The sequence below is a fragment of the Chelonoidis abingdonii genome, chromosome 17 (genome assembly GCF_003597395.2).
Source record: "Chelonoidis abingdonii isolate Lonesome George chromosome 17, CheloAbing_2.0, whole genome shotgun sequence".
Taxonomy (NCBI): domain Eukaryota; kingdom Metazoa; phylum Chordata; order Testudines; family Testudinidae; genus Chelonoidis; species Chelonoidis abingdonii.
In genome coordinates, this window is record NC_133785.1 from 11,039,376 (window position 1) to 11,060,587 (window position 21,212).

At 59.2% G+C, this 21,212-nt stretch overlaps 2 protein-coding genes across 2 annotated transcripts; both read right to left on the minus strand.

Moving 5' to 3' along the window:
• Positions 1-5: 5 nt before the first annotated feature.
• EFEMP2 (EGF containing fibulin extracellular matrix protein 2) lies at positions 6-10,835 on the minus strand. The gene is made up of 12 exons (XM_032804296.2): positions 10,790-10,835; positions 7,923-8,010; positions 7,028-7,076; positions 6,572-6,808; positions 5,981-6,103; positions 5,771-5,887; positions 5,384-5,503; positions 4,722-4,841; positions 3,967-4,093; positions 2,430-2,625; positions 1,046-1,220; positions 6-298 (listed from the first exon to the last, which is right to left on the minus strand). Exons 2-11 carry the CDS (start codon positions 8,004-8,006, stop codon positions 1,059-1,061), a joined length of 1,335 nt encoding a protein of 444 aa, XP_032660187.1. The 5' UTR covers positions 8,007-8,010; positions 10,790-10,835; the 3' UTR covers positions 6-298; positions 1,046-1,058.
• A 2,568-nt stretch (positions 10,836-13,403) lies between these two features.
• Positions 13,404-19,936, minus strand: FIBP (FGF1 intracellular binding protein). The gene is made up of 11 exons (XM_032804303.2): positions 19,884-19,936; positions 19,288-19,467; positions 18,708-18,906; positions 18,173-18,299; positions 17,629-17,729; positions 17,062-17,195; positions 16,547-16,655; positions 16,189-16,252; positions 15,461-15,547; positions 14,137-14,234; positions 13,404-13,705 (listed from the first exon to the last, which is right to left on the minus strand). The coding sequence occupies exons 2-11, from the start codon at positions 19,370-19,372 to the stop codon at positions 13,636-13,638; spliced, it is 1,074 nt and encodes a 357-aa protein (XP_032660194.1). The 5' UTR covers positions 19,373-19,467; positions 19,884-19,936; the 3' UTR covers positions 13,404-13,635.
• Between the last annotated feature and the right edge of the window lie 1,276 nt (positions 19,937-21,212).

Below are 21,212 nucleotides of genomic sequence, written 5' to 3' on the forward strand. Positions count from 1 at the left end.
TTTGCCTTATTCTGGGTTTGGTCTTGGTGCTTTTACTGAAATTTTCCATTTTTTCAAACCAAAAAGTGGAACAGTCAGCCAAAATCCCACCTCTGATTGGTGCAGGAGCCCAGCTCGGGGGTCTCCAGCCAGGGAGGGGCAGAGCCCACGAGCAGGCTGGAGGGATGGAAGAGTTGGGCTCAGCTGCATGTCAGTTTCCAGTGTGGCAGCTGGGGTCCCGTACCCCACTGATGTCTCTCGAGAGCCAGTGAGCTGAAGCTGGGCCCAGCTGCACTGTCCCCTTTGGACCGGTGCCAACCTGCAGGGGCAGAAAACAGCAACATTGTGGCCTGGGATCCTGCTTCAGCCCCTAGGGAAAGGAAGAGGCAGGGTGTGTTACACCCCCCCCCCACCACACACACACCCCTACATGGCTCCATCTGCTCTGGGATTCTTTGGTTTTACAGCCAGCCCATGACACAGCTGGGTGAGACAATCTGTCCCGCCCTGCACAGTTTTACACCTCCCCTCAGAGCCGCTGGCACAGGCCAGGACACTGGGGCACATGGCCCTCAGCTCAGCTCCTTTCCCAGGTGCTGGAGCATGTCCTGATAGCAACCCCAGCATGCAACTCATGTCTGGTGGCTGAGCTAGAAGGATACAGCCCAGCTGCAGTGGAAGACCCTGAGCAGTAGAGTTTCTCTATCTCCCCTTGCCCCCCGCCCAGGTCAGTTGTTCCCAGGGCAAATCCCCCTCCTTGATAAACATCCACCCCTCAGTTCCAGGGTGAGTGTCTGGCATTGGCTTGGATTGGCCTTTGTCTGCAGGACAGAGAGACCAGGATCTAGCCCCCTCAGGACTTTCTGTGGGGGCAACTCGCCCGGCAGGGATTCCAGCTGGGGATTGTTCTGGCTTCTCAGAGCGGACATGCCCCAGAGCTAGGTGCAATCTGTCTTGGTCTGAAGGGGCAGGGAGCAGAGATAATGGAGCTCATTTAGGGAGCTCTCCATTGCTAATCAGGGACCCTCCCAGTCATTCCCACCTCCACAAACTAGCCCTGTCTTACCCAGGCTGGGGCACTAGAAAGAATAGGCTCCCACGAAGATGGTGAGGCGCAGCACCGAGCTGGAGCGGTAGCTCATGAGTGAGTTCATAGTCACCATCTCCAGGTCCAGCATGTATTCCCGGGGCCCTGTGACAGGCCGGGCCAGAACCAGCATTGCGCTGATGTTATTGATTTGCTGCCAAGAGAGCGGATGAGTTAATGCAAACCTCTAGGGGTGCTGGCTCCCATCTGGCCCCATTTGGGGGTGGTGGGGAAGGGGACATGGGGCCTTTCCCCTCCAGGGGGCACTGACCCAACCAAATCATATTTCAGTGTAACTAAAGCGGTGCCCACTTTGTTGCTGACCCAAGTCAAGGTGTGGCCCCAGTGACAGCGCAATAGAGGAAGCTGTTGCCAGCTGTAGGGGGCACCAGTGACATCCCAAAGGGCCTGGTTTTCTGCTGATCTTATTTCCTGATCCGACCCAAGCCCAGGGGTTCAGCCTTGGGGGGCCTAGCCCTTGCCCTGACATTGTGGAGCTGATCAGCCACAGCCCCTACTTTCCTGTCACAGCAGAAGTGGGCAGGCAGAATAAGGCCAGATTTTTTAAAAGGTGTTTAGGCACCTAACTCCCCTTGAAATCAAGAGCATTAGGCATCTAAATACGGTTTAAAACCTGCTCTACCCCTGGCTCTAGCTCTGCCTCTCACTAGCGCCATCCCGTGGACTGGCTCCAGCACATATAGTCTGGAGGGAAACCCCTCTGGCCCAAGGAGGCAAAGGAAAAGGGAGCTCAGGCCAGTCACTTCCTACTGTTTTGATTCACTTTGTGTCTCTGCCCTCCCCACTTCACCCCTTCTGTCTCCTGCTCAGACTTCTCCCCTGCAAGTTCCTACTCACCTTCTGCCTGTTTCCTACAGCTCCCTACGACACCCATTAATAACTAGGGGGCATCCATAGCTTCTGTTGCCCGAGCACATCACCCCCACCAGCGTGCCTGGCATCCCTCATCCCCTCTAGTTCAGGGATTCCCTGTATCCCCTCATCCCAGGGGTTCTGTCTGCTCCCTCTAATTTCCCCCCTGCCCCCTGCCCATGAAACAGCTGCTGCTTCTTTGGTTGGCTGGGTTTAGACTAATGCAGGAAGTTCTGCCTTCAGGGAAGCACCCACTGGTTGCTGCTATGAGCAATTCAGAATGTCCTGCCCTCAAGGAGGAGCTCAGGCCTACTGTCTGGGTTTCTGGATAAGCACGACATGCCCATTGCCTGGTACTAAGAGCAACCCAGAAAGTCCTGGTAGCAGCCCCCCCCACTATTGGTAATTTGGTTAAAAGAGGAAGTCCCGCCTTCTGTGGTGGTCTGTCCTGACCAGAGCCCCCCCCTCCTGCTCTCCTCCTCCCACTCACCCGGATGTAGAACTCCCCCTGCTCGTTGCCAGAGCGGATCTGGAAGGCATTGTAGGCTCCAGGGTAGACGCTAGTGGCCTGGATCTGGAAGATGTCGGAAGGGACAGTCCGGTCAGCTGTGATGCTCATGTAACGGTGCACGATGGACGAGGGCTGCTCCCGGCACAGAGGGTTCGTGGTAGGGCACAGACAGCGGCTGTGAGGGAGGGACAAAGTTAGTGTGGGGCAGGACATCTGGGGTCCATCCCTTGGTCTCTCACTGACTTGCCGACTGCTTAGAATTGGGTATTTCAGTAGGATTGCCAACTTTCCAATGGCATAAAACAGAACACCCTAGTCCCGCCCCTTCTGTGAGGCCCCGCCCCTACTCACTACATTCCCCCCTCCCTCAGTGGCTCACTCTCTCCCATCCTCACTCACTTTTGCTGGGGCAGTGGCTTGGGAATGAGGAGTTTGAGGTTCAGGAGGGGGCTTCAGGTTTGCGGGGTCTCAGGCAGCAGCAGCTCCAGGCACCAGCGCTCCAAGCGCGTGCCGGGGCGGCAAGCCGCGGGGGGCGCCCTGCTGGTGCCTGCGAGGGCGGCAGTCAAGTACCCTTCGGCGGCACACCTGGGGGAGGTCCACCCGTCCCACGGCAGGTAAGTCGAAGCCGCGGGACCGGCAGACCACCCACAGGCGTACCGCCGAATTCGCAGGACTGAGGACCTCCCACAGGCGCACCGCCGAAGGCAGCCTGCCTGCCTGCTGTGCTTGGGGCGGCAAAAAAGCTAGACCCACCCCTGGGCTCAGGCAGGGCTGGGGTGCAGGGAGGTACAGGCTCTGGGTTGAGGGTACAGGCTCTGGAGTGGGGCCGGGGATGAAAGCTTTGGGTGCAGGAGGGGGCTCTGGGTTGGGGGGGGCTCAGCACTGGGGCAGGGGGCTGGGGCATGGGTTTACCTTGGACTGCTCCTGGTCAGCGGGGCTAAGGCAGGCTGGCTGCCCATCCTGACACGACGTTGTGCGTGCCCCTGAAGCAGCCAGCAGGTCCAGCACTAGTGGGCAGGAGGCACTGCCCCCCCAACTCTGGTTCCTGGCCAATGGGAGTGCTGAGTCGGGGTGGGGGCAGTGCGCGGAGCCCCGTGGCCCCCCCCTGCCTAGGAGCCGGACCTACTGGCTGCTTCCGGGGCGCAGCACGGTGCCAGGACAAGTAGGGAGTAGCCTGCATTAGATCTGCAGCACCCCCAACTGGACCTTTAATGGCCCTGCGCCGCTAGGGTCCCTGTTTGACCAGGTGTTCCGATCAAAAACCCAATACTTGGTCATTCTGTATTTTGTCAGAACACTCATCCCTCAGCTACTGGAAAATGTGGCATTACTAAGCACAGCACGGGGGCCAGTACTGAGTGCAAGGGGAGAGCACCCCCTTCTGAACCCCCTGACCCTGCAGCACCGCACCTCCTAGTGCCACATTGGTGGTTCCTTATGAGTCTCCATCCACGGACAGCCCTGCTTAAGTAAGGGAAACCAGCCAGTCCCCACCGAGCATGCCGCACAGACTCACTTGTCAGACACCTGCACGTAAGGCTCCAGGCAACGGTTCTTCTCCACGCAGCGATAGCCCCCATGGAAATTGATGCAGCTCTGGGCCTCAGTGCATTGGTGGGCAGCCGTCTCACACTCATTTATGTCTGCAGTGAGGAGAGACTGGGGTAACTGGAGTCAGACACCCATCAGGACCGGGGCTCCCATTGTGCCAGGTGCTGCACAGGCCCCACTGGGCCGGCCACCACACAGGACAACCTCCAGATCAAGATCAAGGCTCCCGCTGTGCCAGGCACTGCATAGACACACTGTGACAATCTCTGCCCCAAAGAGCCCTCAATCTGAATAGACACGGGGCAAGAGGGGAAACTGAGGCACCAGGAGAGGCAGGAACTTTTCCAAGGTGAGTAGCAGAGCCTGGAATAAAACCCAGGAACCCTGAGGCCCTGCCCATTCCTAGCCAGTAGACCCCCTCCCACTGGTGGCAGGATGCTCTGGGGCCCCAACAGGGATCTGTTCAGATCTTGGTCTCTCTCCTGGGATGACTGGCTCAGAGAATGGGGAAAACCCAGAATGCCTTTCACACAGCTCTGCTGTGGCCCTCCATCCCAACCTACAGGCCCCTGCAATGCCAAGCCACCCCCTTTCAATGGCTCTTGCAGGGGTTCTGGGATTTCTTTAGGGCAGCAGGGGCCAGCTGGGGTGGGTGGAGTGTCGTGGGGAGGAAGTAGCTCGGTGGTTGAAGTCCTTCCCAGCACTGGGATGCACTGGTACCTTGGCAGAGGCGGGTGCCCAGGAGCTGGTAGCCCTGGGGGCAGTCGCAGGAGAATCTCCCTGGCTCATTGATGCACTGGAACTGGCACAGGTAGCTGGAGTAGCTGCACTCATCAATATCTGATGGGGGGAAGCAAAGTGTAAGAGGGCCGGGCATCCTTCACCTCCTTGTCCATCCCTGCTCCAGGAACCACAGGATCTGTCTGTGCCCATCAGCCTCACTAGAGATTCCCCCTTACCACCCCTCATAGCCAATCGGTGGGAAAAGAGCAGGGGGAGGAGCTAAGAAGGACCCCAAGGCAAGGGAATGGGCAGGTGGGCGGCACAAAACAAAGGGGAGGGGCTAAAGAGAATATGGGGAGGGAACATGGGAAAGTGGGAGGAGCAGAATGGAGTAGGAGGAGCTAGAACTGGACAAGAGGGGAGGAATTGCCAGGGGGGAAGGGCTAAGGGAAATGGGGACAGTTAAAATTTTGGAGGAACTAAACAGGAGTGAGATAAAAGGGTGGTAGCTGATAGACAACAACATGGGGCTAGAAAAGGGAGGAGCTAAGGGCACGGGAGGAGCTATAGCTATGTTAGGAGCTAGGCCTGGAGCATGCTAAAAGTAGGGAAGGCTAGGATTGAGGGCTGGGCTAGGAGCAGGGGCCAGGCTCACCTACCTTTGCAGGTGAAGCCGTCGCGGTCGAGCTCATAGCCCTGGTTGCAGCGGCAGATGAAGGTGCCGTAGGTGTTGAAACAGCGCTGCCCACACGGCGCCCCCATCTCACACTCATTCACATCTGCAAGGAAAGCGCAGGGTGAGATCCCAACATGTCCAGCACCAGGATGCAACTGCTTCTGGGGTGGAGCATGGTGGTGTATAACAGCGTTCAGACATCCACCAGGTGATGCAAATGGGAACAGGAATAAAATCCAGGAGTCCTGAGTCCCAATCCCCCTCCTCCTCCTCTAATCACTAGACCCCACTCTCCTGCCACAGCTAGGATAGAACCCAGGAGTCCTGGCTTCCAGCCCCCATTGTCCCTCTGGCAGGGCAGGTCCCTTACCCACGCAGGAGCGGTTGTTGCTGGCCAGCTGGAAGCCTGGCTCACACTGGCAGGAGAAGGAGCCTGGGGAGTTGACGCAGCGATGCTGGCAGTACCGGTACCGGCACTCGTCGATGTCTGCCACGCAGGAGAGAAGGGGTTAAACTCACATCCTCTGCCCCAGCCCTGCTCCCTGCAGCACAGCGCCCCCAGTGGCCACTGCCAACTCACCCACGCACTCGGAGCCAATCTTGCGGTAGCCGTCGGGGCACTTGCAGTGGAAGGCGCCGGCCGTGTTGATGCACTCCTGGCTGGGCTGGCAGTCATGCAGCTCGTACTCACACTCATCCACATCTGCAGGGGGCAGCATCAGGACATGCAGGGTTAGCCAGGGCAGATACCCTCCCAAGCCGGTGGTGCCAGGGATCAGGTCCCAGGGGTTTTCTGGATAGGAGTTACCTGCCCCATAGAATCACCAGCTTCTGCTTGGGGGGAAGCAGCTCCCTAACCCCCAGTGATACCAACCACCTGCCTCCCAGTATGCCTTGTGCTGAGGCTGTTCCCCCTACCTGTCCACCCCACCATTCCCTCCTCCCCCAAGCCATGCCTTCGCCTGCCCCTCCTTCAGCCATGCCCCCACCTGTCTTCCCCCAGCCATTTTCCCCCGCCCCTCTCCCAGCCATGCCCCTGCCTGTCTTCCCCCCCCCACATTTCACCTGCCCCTCCCCCAGCCATGCACCCACCTGTCTTCCCCACCATGCCCCCTCCCCCAGCCATGCTCTCTTGCCCCTCTTCCCCCCAACCACTCCCCTGTGTACTCACCCAGGCAGGAGCCGTGCCCATCAGGCTTGTAGCCCTGGGGGCAGGCGTTGTGACGGGAGGCGGTGAGTGAGGGTCGGGGAGGCCGGGGCCGAGGGGCACTGGGGGGCGCGGCATTCTCCGAGTGCACATCATTGATGACGGAGGCTGAGCGTGGCAGGCAGAGGTACCCGCCATAGTGATTGATGCATTTCATCTCACCCTTGCAGGCCTCGGGAATGGTCTCACACTCGTTCACGTCTGGGGACAGGCCCAGGGTAAGAACGCAGGAGTCCAAGTCCTTCCTCCCAAGGACTCACTACAGCCTGCTCCCCTCCCAGCCCTAGGGTAGAACCCAGGAGTCCTGGCTCCCAGTCCCTTCCCCCTGCTCTAACTCACTGTCCCCACTCCCCTCCCAACCCTGGGGTAGAACCCAGGAGTCCTGGCTCTCAGCCCCCCACCTTCAACCACTCCGCACACCTTTGCAGTGCTGTGTGTCTGAGTCCCACTGGTATCCATCTGTGCATTCCTAGGGGTAAGAGAGGGAGACGGTTACAGTTGGGGGTCCACAGAGAGTGGGAAACACCCCCACCAATATAGGAGTGAAGAAATCAAAGGGCTGAACCAACAGTATCCCATTGCCCTTAAAAGCATTAATGGGCCCTGCAGGGTCAGGAGAGGAACCCAGGTGTCCGAGGCCAGATCAGGGCAAGCACGCAGCTAAGGGAAAACTGATTGGGCCCTGCACAGACCCCACCTGGGAGCAAGGCAGCTGGGACGGACGGACACAGAGCAGGTCTCATCGTCTCTCCAGCAGGGGGCAACATGCACACGCACAAAACTCTCCATAGATTTAATATGGTAACACGCTGATTGAATTTATCTCCCACACCAGACAAATCATAATGGTGGAGAGGGAAAGAGAGGAAGGGGAGGGGGCACAAAGCACCTCTGGTGGGGAGAGAAAGTGGAGGGGGAGTGTTGCAGGAAGCCACTGAAACAGAGAGGAGGGATGGGGACGGTGGCACCCAGAGGGCGAGGAATAGAGGGATGCAAGGAGCCCTGGTGGATGCAACGAGTTTGAGAGAAGCTATGAAGAGAGCGACCGCTAGTTAATCCAACAGCGTTAGTGTCTCAGTTTGTGAGTGGGGGCTGTGCAGCCCAGTTTGTTATTCCGGGGTATCTCAGGGGCACTAAGGATGGGATCCCCTCCAATATACTGGAGTTTTGCTGAGGGACCCCTGTATACACAGTCCCTGTGCCTCACCCCAGAGGCAGCTGCATCTCAGCATGGAGCAAGGGACCCTGTATAAACAGCCCACCCGCTCCACCCTAGAGGACATGTGCAGGGTGGGTAGCGCTGGCAGATTCTTACCGTGTAGCTATCAGGTTCCTCCAGCTCCTGTGCAAGTGCCGTGCCCACCAGCACTGCCAGCAGCAGGCAGGAGACGGGCCACATGGTCCTGCCAGGGGTAAGACAGGGGTTAGTGTCACTCGCCACAGGCCTGCCTGTGCCCCTCAGACTGGACCAACAACCCCCAGACAGGTAATTAGAAACCCCTCTCAATTGGATCTGACCAATGGCCTGGTATCCCCACTATGTGTCATTGCCTCTGTACTGCTGAGAATGAAGGCAAATTCCGTTGGGCCTTGGGGACAGGGATCCTGTCCCTGCACCTGCCCTGGGGCCGAGCACACCTCACAGTGCCCTGGGACATATGGAACATGGATACCTCTCCCTGCAAGCTGAGGCTTTCCCTGCTGTCCTCTCCCCCTCCCAGTATCCCAGCGCCCAGCAGATTCAAAGCCAAAAAGTTTGGTGGGGACACTTTGGCTCAGAGCATCCAGACCACCCCCATTCCTGTCCCCACTTGGAGTCCATCCAGCCCCATTTGGAGGGTGATGAGGGAGGAGAAGGGACCAATCCTGAATGGCAGCCCCTCCCCATCCATTGTATCTTGTCCTTCCCACTGGGCCTCCCCTGACACCCCAATGGCAGAGATCCTTAGCGTTCTAGATCCCTTGGAGATTTCACAGCTAGGTTCAAAGTGAGGGCATGTCACGAGCTGGGGGGTCTCAGCACTGAGTCCCCATTATAATCCAGCCAAACAGGCCTTGCCAGACTAGGTCTCAATGGCTGGGATGGCAGGGGGATCACAGGTTTGGAGTGAGGGGGGATCAACTGAGCGGAGTGGGCGGGAGGAAGCCCAGGACTGGGAGGGCAGGGGACTATGAGTCTGGATTGAGTGGGATCAGATGAGTGGTGGGGGAGGGCGGAGCCCAGGGCTGGGAGGGCAGGGGACTATGGGTCTGGATTGAGGCACACTATGCAAACAGAGGCTAAGGGAGTCTATCAACTCCTCTCCTGAGGCAGGAGCCCTGTCAAGTCTGGGCTAATTATAGCCTCTCCCTGGCTATGAATAGCCACCCACCCACCTCCCAGACCTTCTGGAACCCAAAGCCCCCTGGCTAACCCAATTTGTGGCAGGGAGGGATCCCAGAGCAGCCATGAGCAAATCAGAGCTCTGGGGAGCCGGGACATCCCCAGGCTGGGCAGGAACACTGTAGCATGCTGGGGGACAGGGTATTGGTGGTAGTGGTGGGATTGGGGGAAGGGGGATCCTTAGCTGACTGAGGGGAGCAAAGTGGAGACGCTCCCCGCAAAGTACATAGCAGAAAGTATGGATGGATGGTTCCAGTGCACAGCCTAGCAGGAGCTTTCTTACTGACCCAGCAGTGTTAATATTTATGTCTGGCCGGGTCTATAATTAGTCTCCCGGGCCTGGAGCCCTGCAGCCTCTCCTAGCCAGCCAGAGCACATGTTAGGGAACATGGGTGTGCCCTAGAGGAGTGTACAAAGTGACACCTCCCTCACCCACAGCCACTCTGGACCTCGCTCTCCGGCTGTTGCCCCAAGGCCTGCTATTGCAGGGAAGGGAGGGGGCAGACTGGAGCTGCACTGCTGGACTTTTTCTACTCTCCTCTCCCCTACCCCAAAACTCTGTCCTGCTGCTGGAAGAAAGGGGGTGAGAGAAGAGCCCTGCCTGTCTTCTGCACTAGCTCTGATTGGCTGCTCTTCTCCAGGGGGCAGAGCACTGGGGAGGACAGCCAATCAGAGGGGGATCCCACAAAGGGCAGGATCACCTGAGACTTGTCTCCAGAGGGGCTTTTCTGAGAGAGCTGGACACAGGTGGTGGGGTAGGGATCAGGGAGAGACCCTGACAGGAAGGGAGGCAGGCTGAGGGGGATGGACTGGGAGGGATCCCAGCAGTGGGGGAGGTGAGGTGTGTGGAGAATATGGGATGGGGGAGGGGAATTGGGGAAGGATCCCAGCAGTGGGAGGCAGATGGTGTGGGGAGTGCAGGGCGGGGGAGGGATCCTGACAGCAGAATCCCTGGCAGGGAGTGAGATGGGCACTATGGGGGTTGTAGGCCAGGGCACAGATCAGAGAGGGATCCCAGCCATGGGGGAGGAAGCAGTATGGGGATCACAGGGCAGGGGAGGCATCCTGGCACCAAAGGACAGTGAGTGCCATGGGAAATGTAGACTGGGGCAGGGGTCAGACAAGCAAGGGAAACAGGAGTCATGGGGAGTGCTGGCTGGGGGGGGGGGAGAAATCCCAGCAGTGGGGGGAGGGGAATTGGGGCAGGATCCCAGCAATGGGGAGGTAGGTGGTGGGGGAGGTTGTGGGGAGGGGAATTGGGGAAGGATCCTAGCAGTGGGAGGGCAGATGGATAAGGGAGGAAGGGATCAGGGAAGGAGCCTGGTGATGGCGGGGGGAAATCAGGCAGCCGATAGGGTTCGGCCAGATGAGGGGCAGGCGGTGAGGTGGGGGAAGGGGAGCAGTCTAAACTTTGGTCCTGCCAAACATTTTAATCCCCCGCCATCCCTGAGCTGGCTCCATTAGGGGTACTCTTCCCCCCCACCCCCAGTTAGGGGTCAGTGGGGCACAAATGGCTTATCTGGGCCTTGGGGAGGGGTCTGACCTGGCGGGTCCCCGCTAACCCTGTACCGATCCCAGCCCGTCCCGTTAGGATCCCCCCCCCCATTGCTGCCAATCGCGGTGGTGATGCCACGGATACAAAGGGGGATCCCCAGGAGTGTGGGGCGCAGGGCGGCCCGGGCTGTTTTCCTGCTTTTAAGGATAAAGCCACCCAGGATCCCGCCCCCGCTGGGCTCGAGCCATACACGGCCCGGTCCGCTCCCGGGGATCCCCCCACTGACCCCTCCGGCCCCACTTACCGTCCGGGATCGACCCCCCGCCCCCGTGCTCAGGCCGGGGGGGTCCGGTCTGCCCCGATCCCCCACGGCCGGGCGGGCGCACACGGAGCGGGCGCTGGCGGCCGAGGCTCTCTGGGAGAGACGCGCTGGCTCCCCCTGGCCCCCCTGCCCCGAATTCCTGGCCCCGGGCCAGCGGGACCCGCCCCGCACCTGGATCCACTTACAGCCGGCGCCGTGCGCCCCAGGCCGGCCAGCTGCGAGACCGCGCCCCCTGCAGCCCCTGCCCCAGCGCTCTCCCGCTCCATGCAGCCCCTGCCCTAGACCCCCCTCCACCGCCGCTTCTATGTAGCCCCTGCCCCACTGCCCCCCCTCCATGCAGCCCCTGCCCCAGCCTCCTGCTCCACCCCATCACCTCCACCCCAACCCCTAAGCAGCCCCTGCCCCAGCCTCTCCACTCCATCACCTCCACCCTGTGCAGCCCCTGCCCCAGCCCCCACCACTCCATCCCTGCTCCATCACCTCCTGCCCCAGCCCCCCACTGCTCCACCCCAGCCCCCATCACCTCCTGTCCCAGCCCTGTCACCCCCTGCCGCTCCACCTCATCTCCTGCCCCATCCACCACTGTCCTCCCCACAGCCCTGCTCCACCCTCCTACCCCCAAGACTCCCAGCCCCCAACCACTCCACCCTCACCCCCATCAAACCTAGACTCCTCTGCCCCAGCACTGTTCTCTTTTGCACACCCCAGAGACTCACCCACCCATCAACAGCCCAGCCTCCCTCCACTCACCCTCCACACACCCCTGCCTCTCCCAGGAAATCCCTGACTCCACACCCTCTCTGCCACCTCCTGCCCACTCCCATGGAACCCCCACCACTCATCTCCACCTCTGTCCCTCCTTCCCATCCATCTCCCTGCCCCCCCTCCACCCCATCCCAGGGAGTGGGGACTGTTAATCCCAAGGCACATTTGCCCCTCCCCTCACATGCCCCACCTCAGCAGGGGATGGGGGTTCTGTGTCTGTGCATTTACCCCCCAGCCACTCAGCAGCACCCCTGAGAGGGGTAAGGCCCTGTGTGCCATCCTGCCCCCCAGCCAGTGACCTTTGCTGACTTACACAAGTGGCTAGTGAGTTCCTGGGGGGAGGGGGAAAAGAGCCCAGAGCCCCCCCAGCAGAGGTGTGGACGCCTCGATAGCCTTCCCCAGTGTTAAATCCGGACACGGTCTAAGGAGAAGTGTGACATTGTTCTTAACCCAGAGGTTAATTAACCCTGGGACCAAACAGCCAAGGGTCTCCAGGTCCAGCCTGGCTACCTTTGGGAAGATGCTTCAGTCCAGCACCTGTGCCTGGGCTCAGCACGGGGATGAGAGGGGGACTTTCTCTGACCTGGGCCCCCAGACTAGCTGCTCTCATGGTCCCTTCTGACCTGAAGATCTATGGATTCGTATTGGATACACGCACGCCTGGGTGGAGCCCAGGAATGAGACTGTGGCTCTCCCCCCGCCCCACCACCCCAGATGGAACTTCAAACCTGTTCTGGAAGTTTTTGGCTCCCAGCCCTCTCCCTGCCCTAACCCCCCAGATCCCACTCCCCTCCCAGAGCTGGGAACAGAACCTAGGAGTCCTGGCTCCTAGCCCCCCCCCCGCTCTTACCACTAGACCCCCTCCCCGAGTTGGGTTAGAACCCTGGAGTTCTACGCAGAGCTCTGGGAGCTGGGGCGGGGCAGCAGTATGGTATGGTGCCCCCAGGGACTCACTCAGGAATGAGGAGGCGCAGACAGAGCAGCCCCCTGGGGAAGGGATTAGCTGCATGAAGGCTCAGGTGTTCTGTCTGAGCTGGCACTGGGCCCTTGGGCAGGGTCGTCTGGAGAACAGAGACCTGGTGCGGGGAGGGGGAATGAGAATCAGGACTCCTGGGTTCTACCCACACAAACTTCTGCCAACATGTATCCCCTCCCCCAGGGTGCTCACTCAAGACTTTAGCCCTTACTTTCCTATTTAAATTATGGTAAATAGAATCAATGACACAGCTGTGGCCCTCAATCCTGGCCCATAGTCCCCTGCTAGCCCTAACCCCACCCCCACCCTCCCAGTTCTGCCAGTGCCCCTTGATCCTGGCTCACAGCCCCCTGCTAGGCCACTCCTGGGCTCCCCACAAGCTGTATGCAGGGATGTAGCAGTGTGTGGGGTGAGATCTCATTAGGTTTGTTCGGCTCCAGGGTCTGTGTTTCTCCCAAAGCCATGCATAGAGCTGAGCCCCCCCCCCCCCCCCATCTGACAGTTTCCCTGTAGCATGGGTCACCTCAAAGATGAGTCCTGGAAGGAGCTGAATTGTGACGACGGGGAGGCAGCAACTCCTGGGAACAGCTCCGCCACAGCCGCCCACTGACATCGAAGGACGGGGCAGGCAAAACCGGGCTGGTGCTGCAGCTCCAATCCAGAGGGGTGTTGGTGGTAGGGATACCTGGGTGGGCCCGCGGCTCTGATTGGGGGTAGGGTGGGGATGCCAGGCCAGGGCCTGGCTCTGATCGACAGGGTGTCGGTAGTAGGGATACTGGGCTGGCTTCAACTGGGGGCTGGTGGCAGTGGGGATACCGGGCCAGGCCCGTGCTTTGAACGAACCCTAACAAAAACTCAAATCCAACAAGTGGCTCTTCCATTTATTTTCCAAAACGGGCTAAAACTCCGAAGATGGAGAGAGGGAATCTTGGAGGAGGCAGCGTCCAGCCCTGGGGAAATGGCGAAGGGGCTTCACATCAGGGATCCCAAGATGCAGCCCAGGTAAACAGAACACGGGAACAGAGATCCGGCAGAAGGATCAGTGGCAGAGCAGGGCATTTAAAACAGTCAGGACTCCTCCTGCTTGTCAGTCGTGGTACATCTTAAGCAGGCAGGATTTGATGGTGCTCATGTACCGATCCCAGAGAGCCTGGTGTCTGCGGGTAAAGAACTGGGATGTCAGACGATAGCACTGAGACGTGTCCGCCTCTGAGGTGGGGCATGGAGGTTGTTTATACAGGGACCCCTCACCTGGCGCTGATATGCAGCTGCTCTGGGGTGGGGCATGGAGGCTGTTTATACAGGGACCCCTCACCTGGCGCTGATATGCAGCTGCTCTGGGGTCGGGTATGGGGCTACATATAAGGGGTTCTGTCATCTGGTGCTGAAATGCAGCCTTCTCTGGAGTGGGGAGCCGAGGCTGTTTATAAAGGGATCCCTCACCTGGTGCTCAGATGCAGCTGGCTCTGGGGTGGGGCTGCTGGTTAACAGCTGCCATCAACGCTACCCTCGAGTTTAGGACTGGAAGAGTCTGTGTGCAGTGATTTTGGCAGTAGCGGCCCCCACGTCCCTGATGGGCGGCACTTACCGGAAGGCGTCCAACGTGTGAGCAGACGTCGTGTACTGCGTCAGAAAGAGACGGACGTCGTTCAAAGTCCATTTATCTGACTTGCAGGGCTCAATGAACTGGGGAGAAGGGGGAAAAGGAGTCAGAGACAGCCTGGGTTCTGGGGGCAACACCCCACAACCTCACCCTCACCCCCTGCTTGCTGGAAATTGGGACAGGCTGGCGGGGGGGGAGGGGGGAGGGGCGGGAATGGGACCTGGTGCATTTCCCCTCTAGGTGCCCCTCCAAGTCTGTAATTCCCCATGCGGGGTGAGCTGATGGGTCTCAGCCCAGTTCCCAACAGGCCAGAGTCCCCAGATTAGCCCCCCTCCCCACCCTTAGTACTAATGTAGACACAAGAACAAATGGGTATAAACTGGACACTAGAAAGTTTAGACTTGAAATTAGACGAAGGTTTCTAACCATTAGAGGAGTGAAGTTCTGGAACAGCCTTCCAAGGGGAGTAGTGGGGGCAAAAGACATATCTGGCTTTAAGACTAAGCTTGATAAGTTTATGGAAGGGATGGTATGATGGGATAGCTTAATTTTGGCAATTGATCTTTGATTATCAGCAGGTAAGTATGCCCAGTGGTCTGTGATGGGATGTTAGATGGGATGGGATCTGAGTTACTGCAGAGAATTCTTTCCTGAGTGCTGGCTGGTGAGTCTTGCCCACATGCTCAGGGTTTAGCTGATCGCCATATTTGGGGTCGGGAAGGAATTTTCCTCCAGGGCAGATTGGTAGAGGCCCTGGAGGTTTTTCGCCTTCCTCTGCAGCGTGGGGCATGGGTCGCTTGCTGGTGGAATCTTTGCAGCTTGAGGTCTTCAAACCCAGTTTGAAGACTTCAATAACTCGGACATAGGTTAGGGGTTGTTATAGAAGTGGATGGGTAGGGTTCTGTGGCCTGCTTTGTGCAGGAGGTCAGACTAGATGATCATACTGGTCCCTTCTGACCTATGAGTCTATGAGTCTGGGCACTAACCAACCTCCTGCCCCACCAGCATGGAAGCTGGGGGGTGATCAGGCCATGAAGGTCAAATCTCCCTCTTCCCTCCCACTTCCTAGGCATGCAGGGCAGCATGTATTCCGAGGGCTGGCTTCGGGGGCAGCCAGGAGTCCTGGCGGTGGAGAATCTGAGAAGCCAATGTGTGTGTGTGGGGGGAGATGGGGTTGGTATATATGGGGCAGTGTATGTCCACCAGTCAGTGAAGCCCCCTGTGACCAGGTGTGGGGGGCTATGACTGGTGGGGGTGGGGAGGGAATGCGATGGGGGGGAATGCATGCAGGGTGCATGCGGGGTGGTACCTTTTCCACTAGGTCGATGAAGAAGTCGCGCACGTCCTTGGTGTGGATCAGCTTGGAGGCCATATTGACCAGTGCCCGTGACAGGTTCTGTGGGGCCCAGACAGGTCACCAGAGAGTCACGGGGGCCCTCACGCCTCAGGGATCTGTGCAGTTACAAACCACCAACCCCTGCCCCCCAATTCACACACAGGGGAAGGGACTCACCAGCATCGCTCAGTGAGTTGGTGACTGAGCAGGGGAGAGAACCCAGGAATCCTGCCTTCCAGTTCCAAGCTGGGAGAGGGGTAGGGGCCGAGGGTGGAGCTGGCTCCTGGGGACACCCCACAAGGAAAGGGGGATGGATCTGAGGGGAGGGTGTCCATGGCCCCAATGCCGCCAGGCATTCAGAGCCCAGAAAGCTAGTGGGGCCAGGCAGCCTGACTCAGAATCCCCATCTGGTGGGTGCCTCAGGCATGGCAGGCGCAGATGGAGGTGCGGGGTTCAGGGGGTCCAGAGCAGCAGGCTATAGCACCAGGCAAACCAGGCCGTGGGCTCCAGCCCTTCATGGGCACACGGCGGATCCATGTGATCAGGTCATGCAGAGGAAATGCACTGATAGGTGGTGCCAACAGGGGGCACCACTCAGAAGCCTGGCCACTGAAGGGGCTTCTTGAACCAGGAGGGGAGAATCTCCCCTCCACATTCCCATTACTCCCTCCTTGTCCTCCACCCCTGGCCCCAGGACACACCTTGAAGTTGGCCTCCATCTCGTTGTACACCGAGATCTTCCCGCGCAGTGACGTGCACACCAGGCTGCAGAGGGACAGAGAGGTCAGGCCCCACACCAAGGGTTCGCCCGCTGCCAGCTCTCCCCAGGCCTGGGGCCAAGAAACGGCATCATATATGGACAGAACAGACACCCCCGAAAATGCTACTTCTCCCAGCTCCACCACATGCACTACAACACAGGCCACATGGAGACGAGAACCCAGGAGTCCTGGCTTCCAGCCCCCCCAACTCTAACTCACTAGAGCCCGCTCCCCTCCCAGAACTGGGATTAGAACCCAGGAGTCCTGGCTCCCAGCCCTGCCCACATCAGGCCTGTACCTCTTATGTAGATCAAGCAGATCCTTATCAGCAATCAGCACCTTGAGCTCCTTGAGTTCCTGCAGGAACTCCTTATCCAGATCCACATCCATGTCGTCCACATTGGAGTCTAGGGGGAGCAGGTGGACAATGGGAGAAGGCTTTGGAGTTGGGCGGGGGGGGGTGCTGTTTATACAGGGATCCATAACCCAGCACTGATTTGCAGCCACTGCACTGATTTGCAGCTGGGCTGGGGTGTGGGGGCTGATTACACAGAGGCAAGAATAAAACTGGGACCACAATGGATAGCTCCCAGTTCTAGGGGAAGTCCAGCTGATGCATTCCCCACAGCCCAACCCCGCAGAGCCAGGCTGAGCTAAGTGTGATGTCGCCTCCCATGGAATAAGTTGACATTGCAGGTCCCCGTAGCACCACCGAGTGGTTTTTAATGATTGTGCCAGAAGCTGTCCAGGCACAGCTCTCTAGGGGCTCCGATTTGCCCCATCTCCTCCCAAGTAGGGGGTCCCCACTCTCACCCACGGCTCCCAGTGTCCAGTTCTGGATCATCTGCTCTGCACAGTAAGCAAAATCCTCAAAGGTCAGGAACTGCAGCTTCTTCTTGCCCGTCTCGAAGCGGCTGTTTGCGAAGAAGACGATGGCAGCGTAGTCCCTGGGGTGAGGTAGGGGAGGGTGTCATACACTGAATCAGAAAATTCCTCTGTCCCTACCTCCTTCCCCACTCTCTCCCATCCAAGCAGTGACCCAGATCTGAACGGGTGGCTTAGAGCAGCTCAGGTCTGTGCTGAGCAGGCCCAGCTGATGGTCCAAGGGTTGCAGGCTCGAGCCCAGGGTTCCAGCTCTTGCAGTCATGTGATCATTTCTGCTTGAGTATACACAGAGCCTGAGTGGATTGCTTAGAGAGAGCTGTCCCAGGGCCCCAGGCATCCTATGGGGATGTTAATTTCCAGCCTCACTGCTCCAGGGAGCCTTAGCCCAGCAGAGGGTTCTGTGTAGCGTAGGAGGGGTCAAGCCAACCCAGCAGAAACACTCTAGAGGCAGAGCTACATCATGGTGTGCCCCACTGGTAACCCCCGACCTGTTACCTGGCTAGCCGGTCTGAGAGCAGGAAGTGCTGCTGGATGTTCTCCACCAGGGACCCCCGCATCTCCTCCACCACCTTAAACACCCGCTTGAAGTTGTCAAACTGAGGAGGACAACAGTGGGGGGGAGAGAGTCAGAGCCCTAGAGGGGAAGGGACCCATATCCCATTCCCCCCACCCTGAGCCAGCTAGCCCCCACCCTGGGGCCTGATGGAAGATACCACCCCAGAGGATCCTGGGAATCCCCTGGCCAGGGTCCAGATATGTGTCATGGTATAGGAGGCTCATGGGAATCCCCAGCCTGTGTCCTGATGCCCCAGAGACTCATGGGAGTCCCTAGCCCGTATTCTGACAGGCTGCTGCCCCAGAGGCTCATGGGAGCTGCCAGCTTAGGGCCTGAGGGTAGCTGCTGCCCTACAGGCTCATGGGAAGCCCTGGCCTGTGACCTGATAGGGGCCACTGTCCGAGAGACTCATTGAGCTGCCAGTTTGGGTCTAATGGTAACTGCTGCCCCCGAGGCTCATGGGAGCCCTGAGCTGAGCCATACCTGGCGCCGGCAGCTCTTGAGGGTGATGCCTGTCTTGCTGCTGACGTCATCTAGGTCCTTCTTGGTGCCTTTGGAGAGCTTCTTGCCCAGCACCTCACGCACAAAGGCCTCGTCAAAGGCATAGTACCTGCCGCCGCAGGAGTGGGAGACAGAGGGCACCTCAGACACCCCCACCCCACACACCTCAGCTGCCCCCTCTCTGCCCCACTGTGAGCCCAGAGCCTCAGACTCCCCCAGTGGGACCTCAGGCACACACCCACCACCCAACCTTGGCCCAGATTCCCCTTCCCCATTCAGCCATGGGCTGGGCTTCCTCCCTCCCCGAACTTGGGCCCAGCTTCTCCCCCCAGCCTCAGGCCCAGTTTTCTCTTCCCTTCTTTCCCCCAAGCCTTGGGCCAAACTTACCCAACCCCCAGCCTCCTCCCCTTCCTCCTGGCCTTGCTCCCTTCATTTCCTCACCCAGCCTTCTGGCCTCCATCTGGCCTCCCTCCAGCCTTGGGCCCAACCCCCTCCTCTCCCAGCCCCATACCCCCACCTTTCAATGAGCATGGCCTGGCGGGAGGGGGGGATCTGAAAGTGTAGCTGGTGGATGAGTTTGGAGGGGGTGTGCAGCAGGCGCTCCAGCATGTGGAAAGTGCGGTAATGATCCATGGTGTCGCTCTGCAGCACGTCCACCGTGGCCCCTGTCTGCTCCAGGATCCCGCTGCGCAATCGCAGGCTCACTGCATCACTCACTGGGAGGGGGAAGGGGCTGAGGTCAGCAAGGTCAACCCTACACCACATCACTCATTGGGAGGGGAACAGGCTCAGAAGTCAGATCAATGTGTGTAAGGCGGGGGAGCCAGGGCCAGACCTCATCTCTCACCACCCGCTATCGGGGGACAGGGTCAATGGGACAAGCATCCTATTTCCCTCCTTGGCATTAGTAAAGCAACAGGGTAAACTGAGGCACAGATGGGTTTTGGGGGGGGGGGGGGGCATCCAGAGTTACTCTTCTCTCAGAGCTGGGGGTAGAGTCCTGACATCCCGTCACACATTGCTCTAACCCACTAAGACCCTAATTCCACCCACAGGCCAAGGCAGAATCCTGACATCCCACTCCCCAATCCCCATACCTGAGTACCCATCCAGCCAGAGCTGGTACACCTCCTCATCGATCAGCGTGGTGTTCCCCACAAAGATGTCCAGGTCGTTGGTCATGTCCCACGGCACTAAATCAACCCGGCCAAGGCTCCAGGAGAAGGCCCCCAACTCCCAGCTGCCCCCTGCTGGCCTCTGGAGAAGAGACAGGGAGCCTGTGGGGAGAGAAGGAGGCAAAAGTGGAGTGGGTCTTGCAGAGCAGGGAGACAGTCCCATCAAGGGGACCATCCCCTGATATAGTAACTGAGAGCCAGAGAGTCTTGCCTCTAGTCCCCCTGCTCTACTAGATGCACTCCCCTCCCAGAGCTGGGACAGAACCCAGGAGTCCTGACTTCCACCCCCACTCCCCTCCCAGAGCTGAGGATGAACCCGAGAATCATGGCACCTAGCCCCACTCTGCATTAACCACTAGTCCCTACTCCCCTCTCAGAGCTGGGACAGAACCCAGGAGTCCTGGCACCCAGATCTACCCTGCTCTAACCACTAGACACCACTCCCCTGACAGGGCAGGGGACAGAACTCCGGAGTCCTGGCTCCCAGCTCCCCACCCCCGCGGGGCACAAAGACGAACCCGCGGAGCTGTCCCCCAGCTGACACTTTCCATATGACCCCGGAGCTGTTTGCTTCCAGGTCGCAACAGCAGCATGGCTGGACGCGTCACCCTGCACGGGGCGGAGCCATCTGGGGCTGAGCAACCTGGAGCCAGGACGCCTGGGTTCTGTCCCAGCTCCGGGAGGGGAGTAGGGACTAGCTCTGGAAGGAGGGGGCAGACTACGATCTGATCTGGATCTGTCGCTACTCCAGCCTCTGATTTAACGTGGATTAGGGAAACTGCGGGGGGTCCCGGTGCTCCCCTCTGCAGGCTGCATCTGGTGTCCCCGGGGTTACCTTTGTCCTCTGCAGTTCCAGGGAGGATTTCGGGGGCGAGGGGGAGCTTTCTCCCCTCTGAGGCTGTGCAGAGGGCAGACTCTCCGGTTTTCTCTTGAGCAGCTCAATTGCAGCCAACTTCCCTTCTGTTCTAGAGCGATCCCTGGCTGGGAGCTGAGATGCAGCCACATGGGGTGAGGCGCGGGGGGGGGGGTGTTTATGTAAGAATCCCTGCACTGTGCGGGGGGCATTGGGGTCAGCACTGAATCCGAGGGGAGAACACCCCTAAGAAACACCCCGCCGCCCTCGTTTTCTGCGGAGCTGGATTCTCCTGGTCTCCTAGGCCAGCCCTGTTCCTGTCCAGTTGGTCTCCCGGGAGGGGACATTCCGTAACCCTGAGTGGGGTGCGCTGGGATCTCCCATTCGCAGCCTCTCATCCCACCTCTCCCTTTCCTGCCTTGTGCCCATGTTCCAGCTTCGCTTCCTTCCCCCCGCCCATGTCCCATCGGGAACACAAAGGCCCTTTGTTCCCACCAGTCTTGGCATTGCAGGAATCTGGATCTATCTGCCAGCCATGGCCTAGCTACTCCCCAACCCCCGCTCCCTGCTAGGGAATGACCTCTGGATTCCTGGGTTCAAGCCCCACTTCCTGCTAGAGATTCCCCCCTCCTGCTGTTGGACCCCCAGCCCTCTCCCTGCTAGGTATCACCCACCCCCGGCTCCTGGGTTCCAACCCCCAACCTCCTCCCTGCTAGAAAACGCCTCCCCCAGATGCTTAGATTCAACTCCCGCCCAGACCTCCTCCCTGCTAGAGAACACCCTCCCCCAGAGACCTTTGCTCTCTTCCCTTAGCTCCTTCCCAGACAGCAGCCCCCTTCCTGGAGTCCTGTGTGTGGGGGGGGGTGGTTAACACCCCTCTCCCTACCCAGGCCTGCCTGGGGCCCGAAAGTTAACAGCACTTCCTTCCTCCCCCCACCCCGTATCTCCTTTTCCATTGTAGCCCAACATCCTTCCTGTCTCTGGGACAGGATTC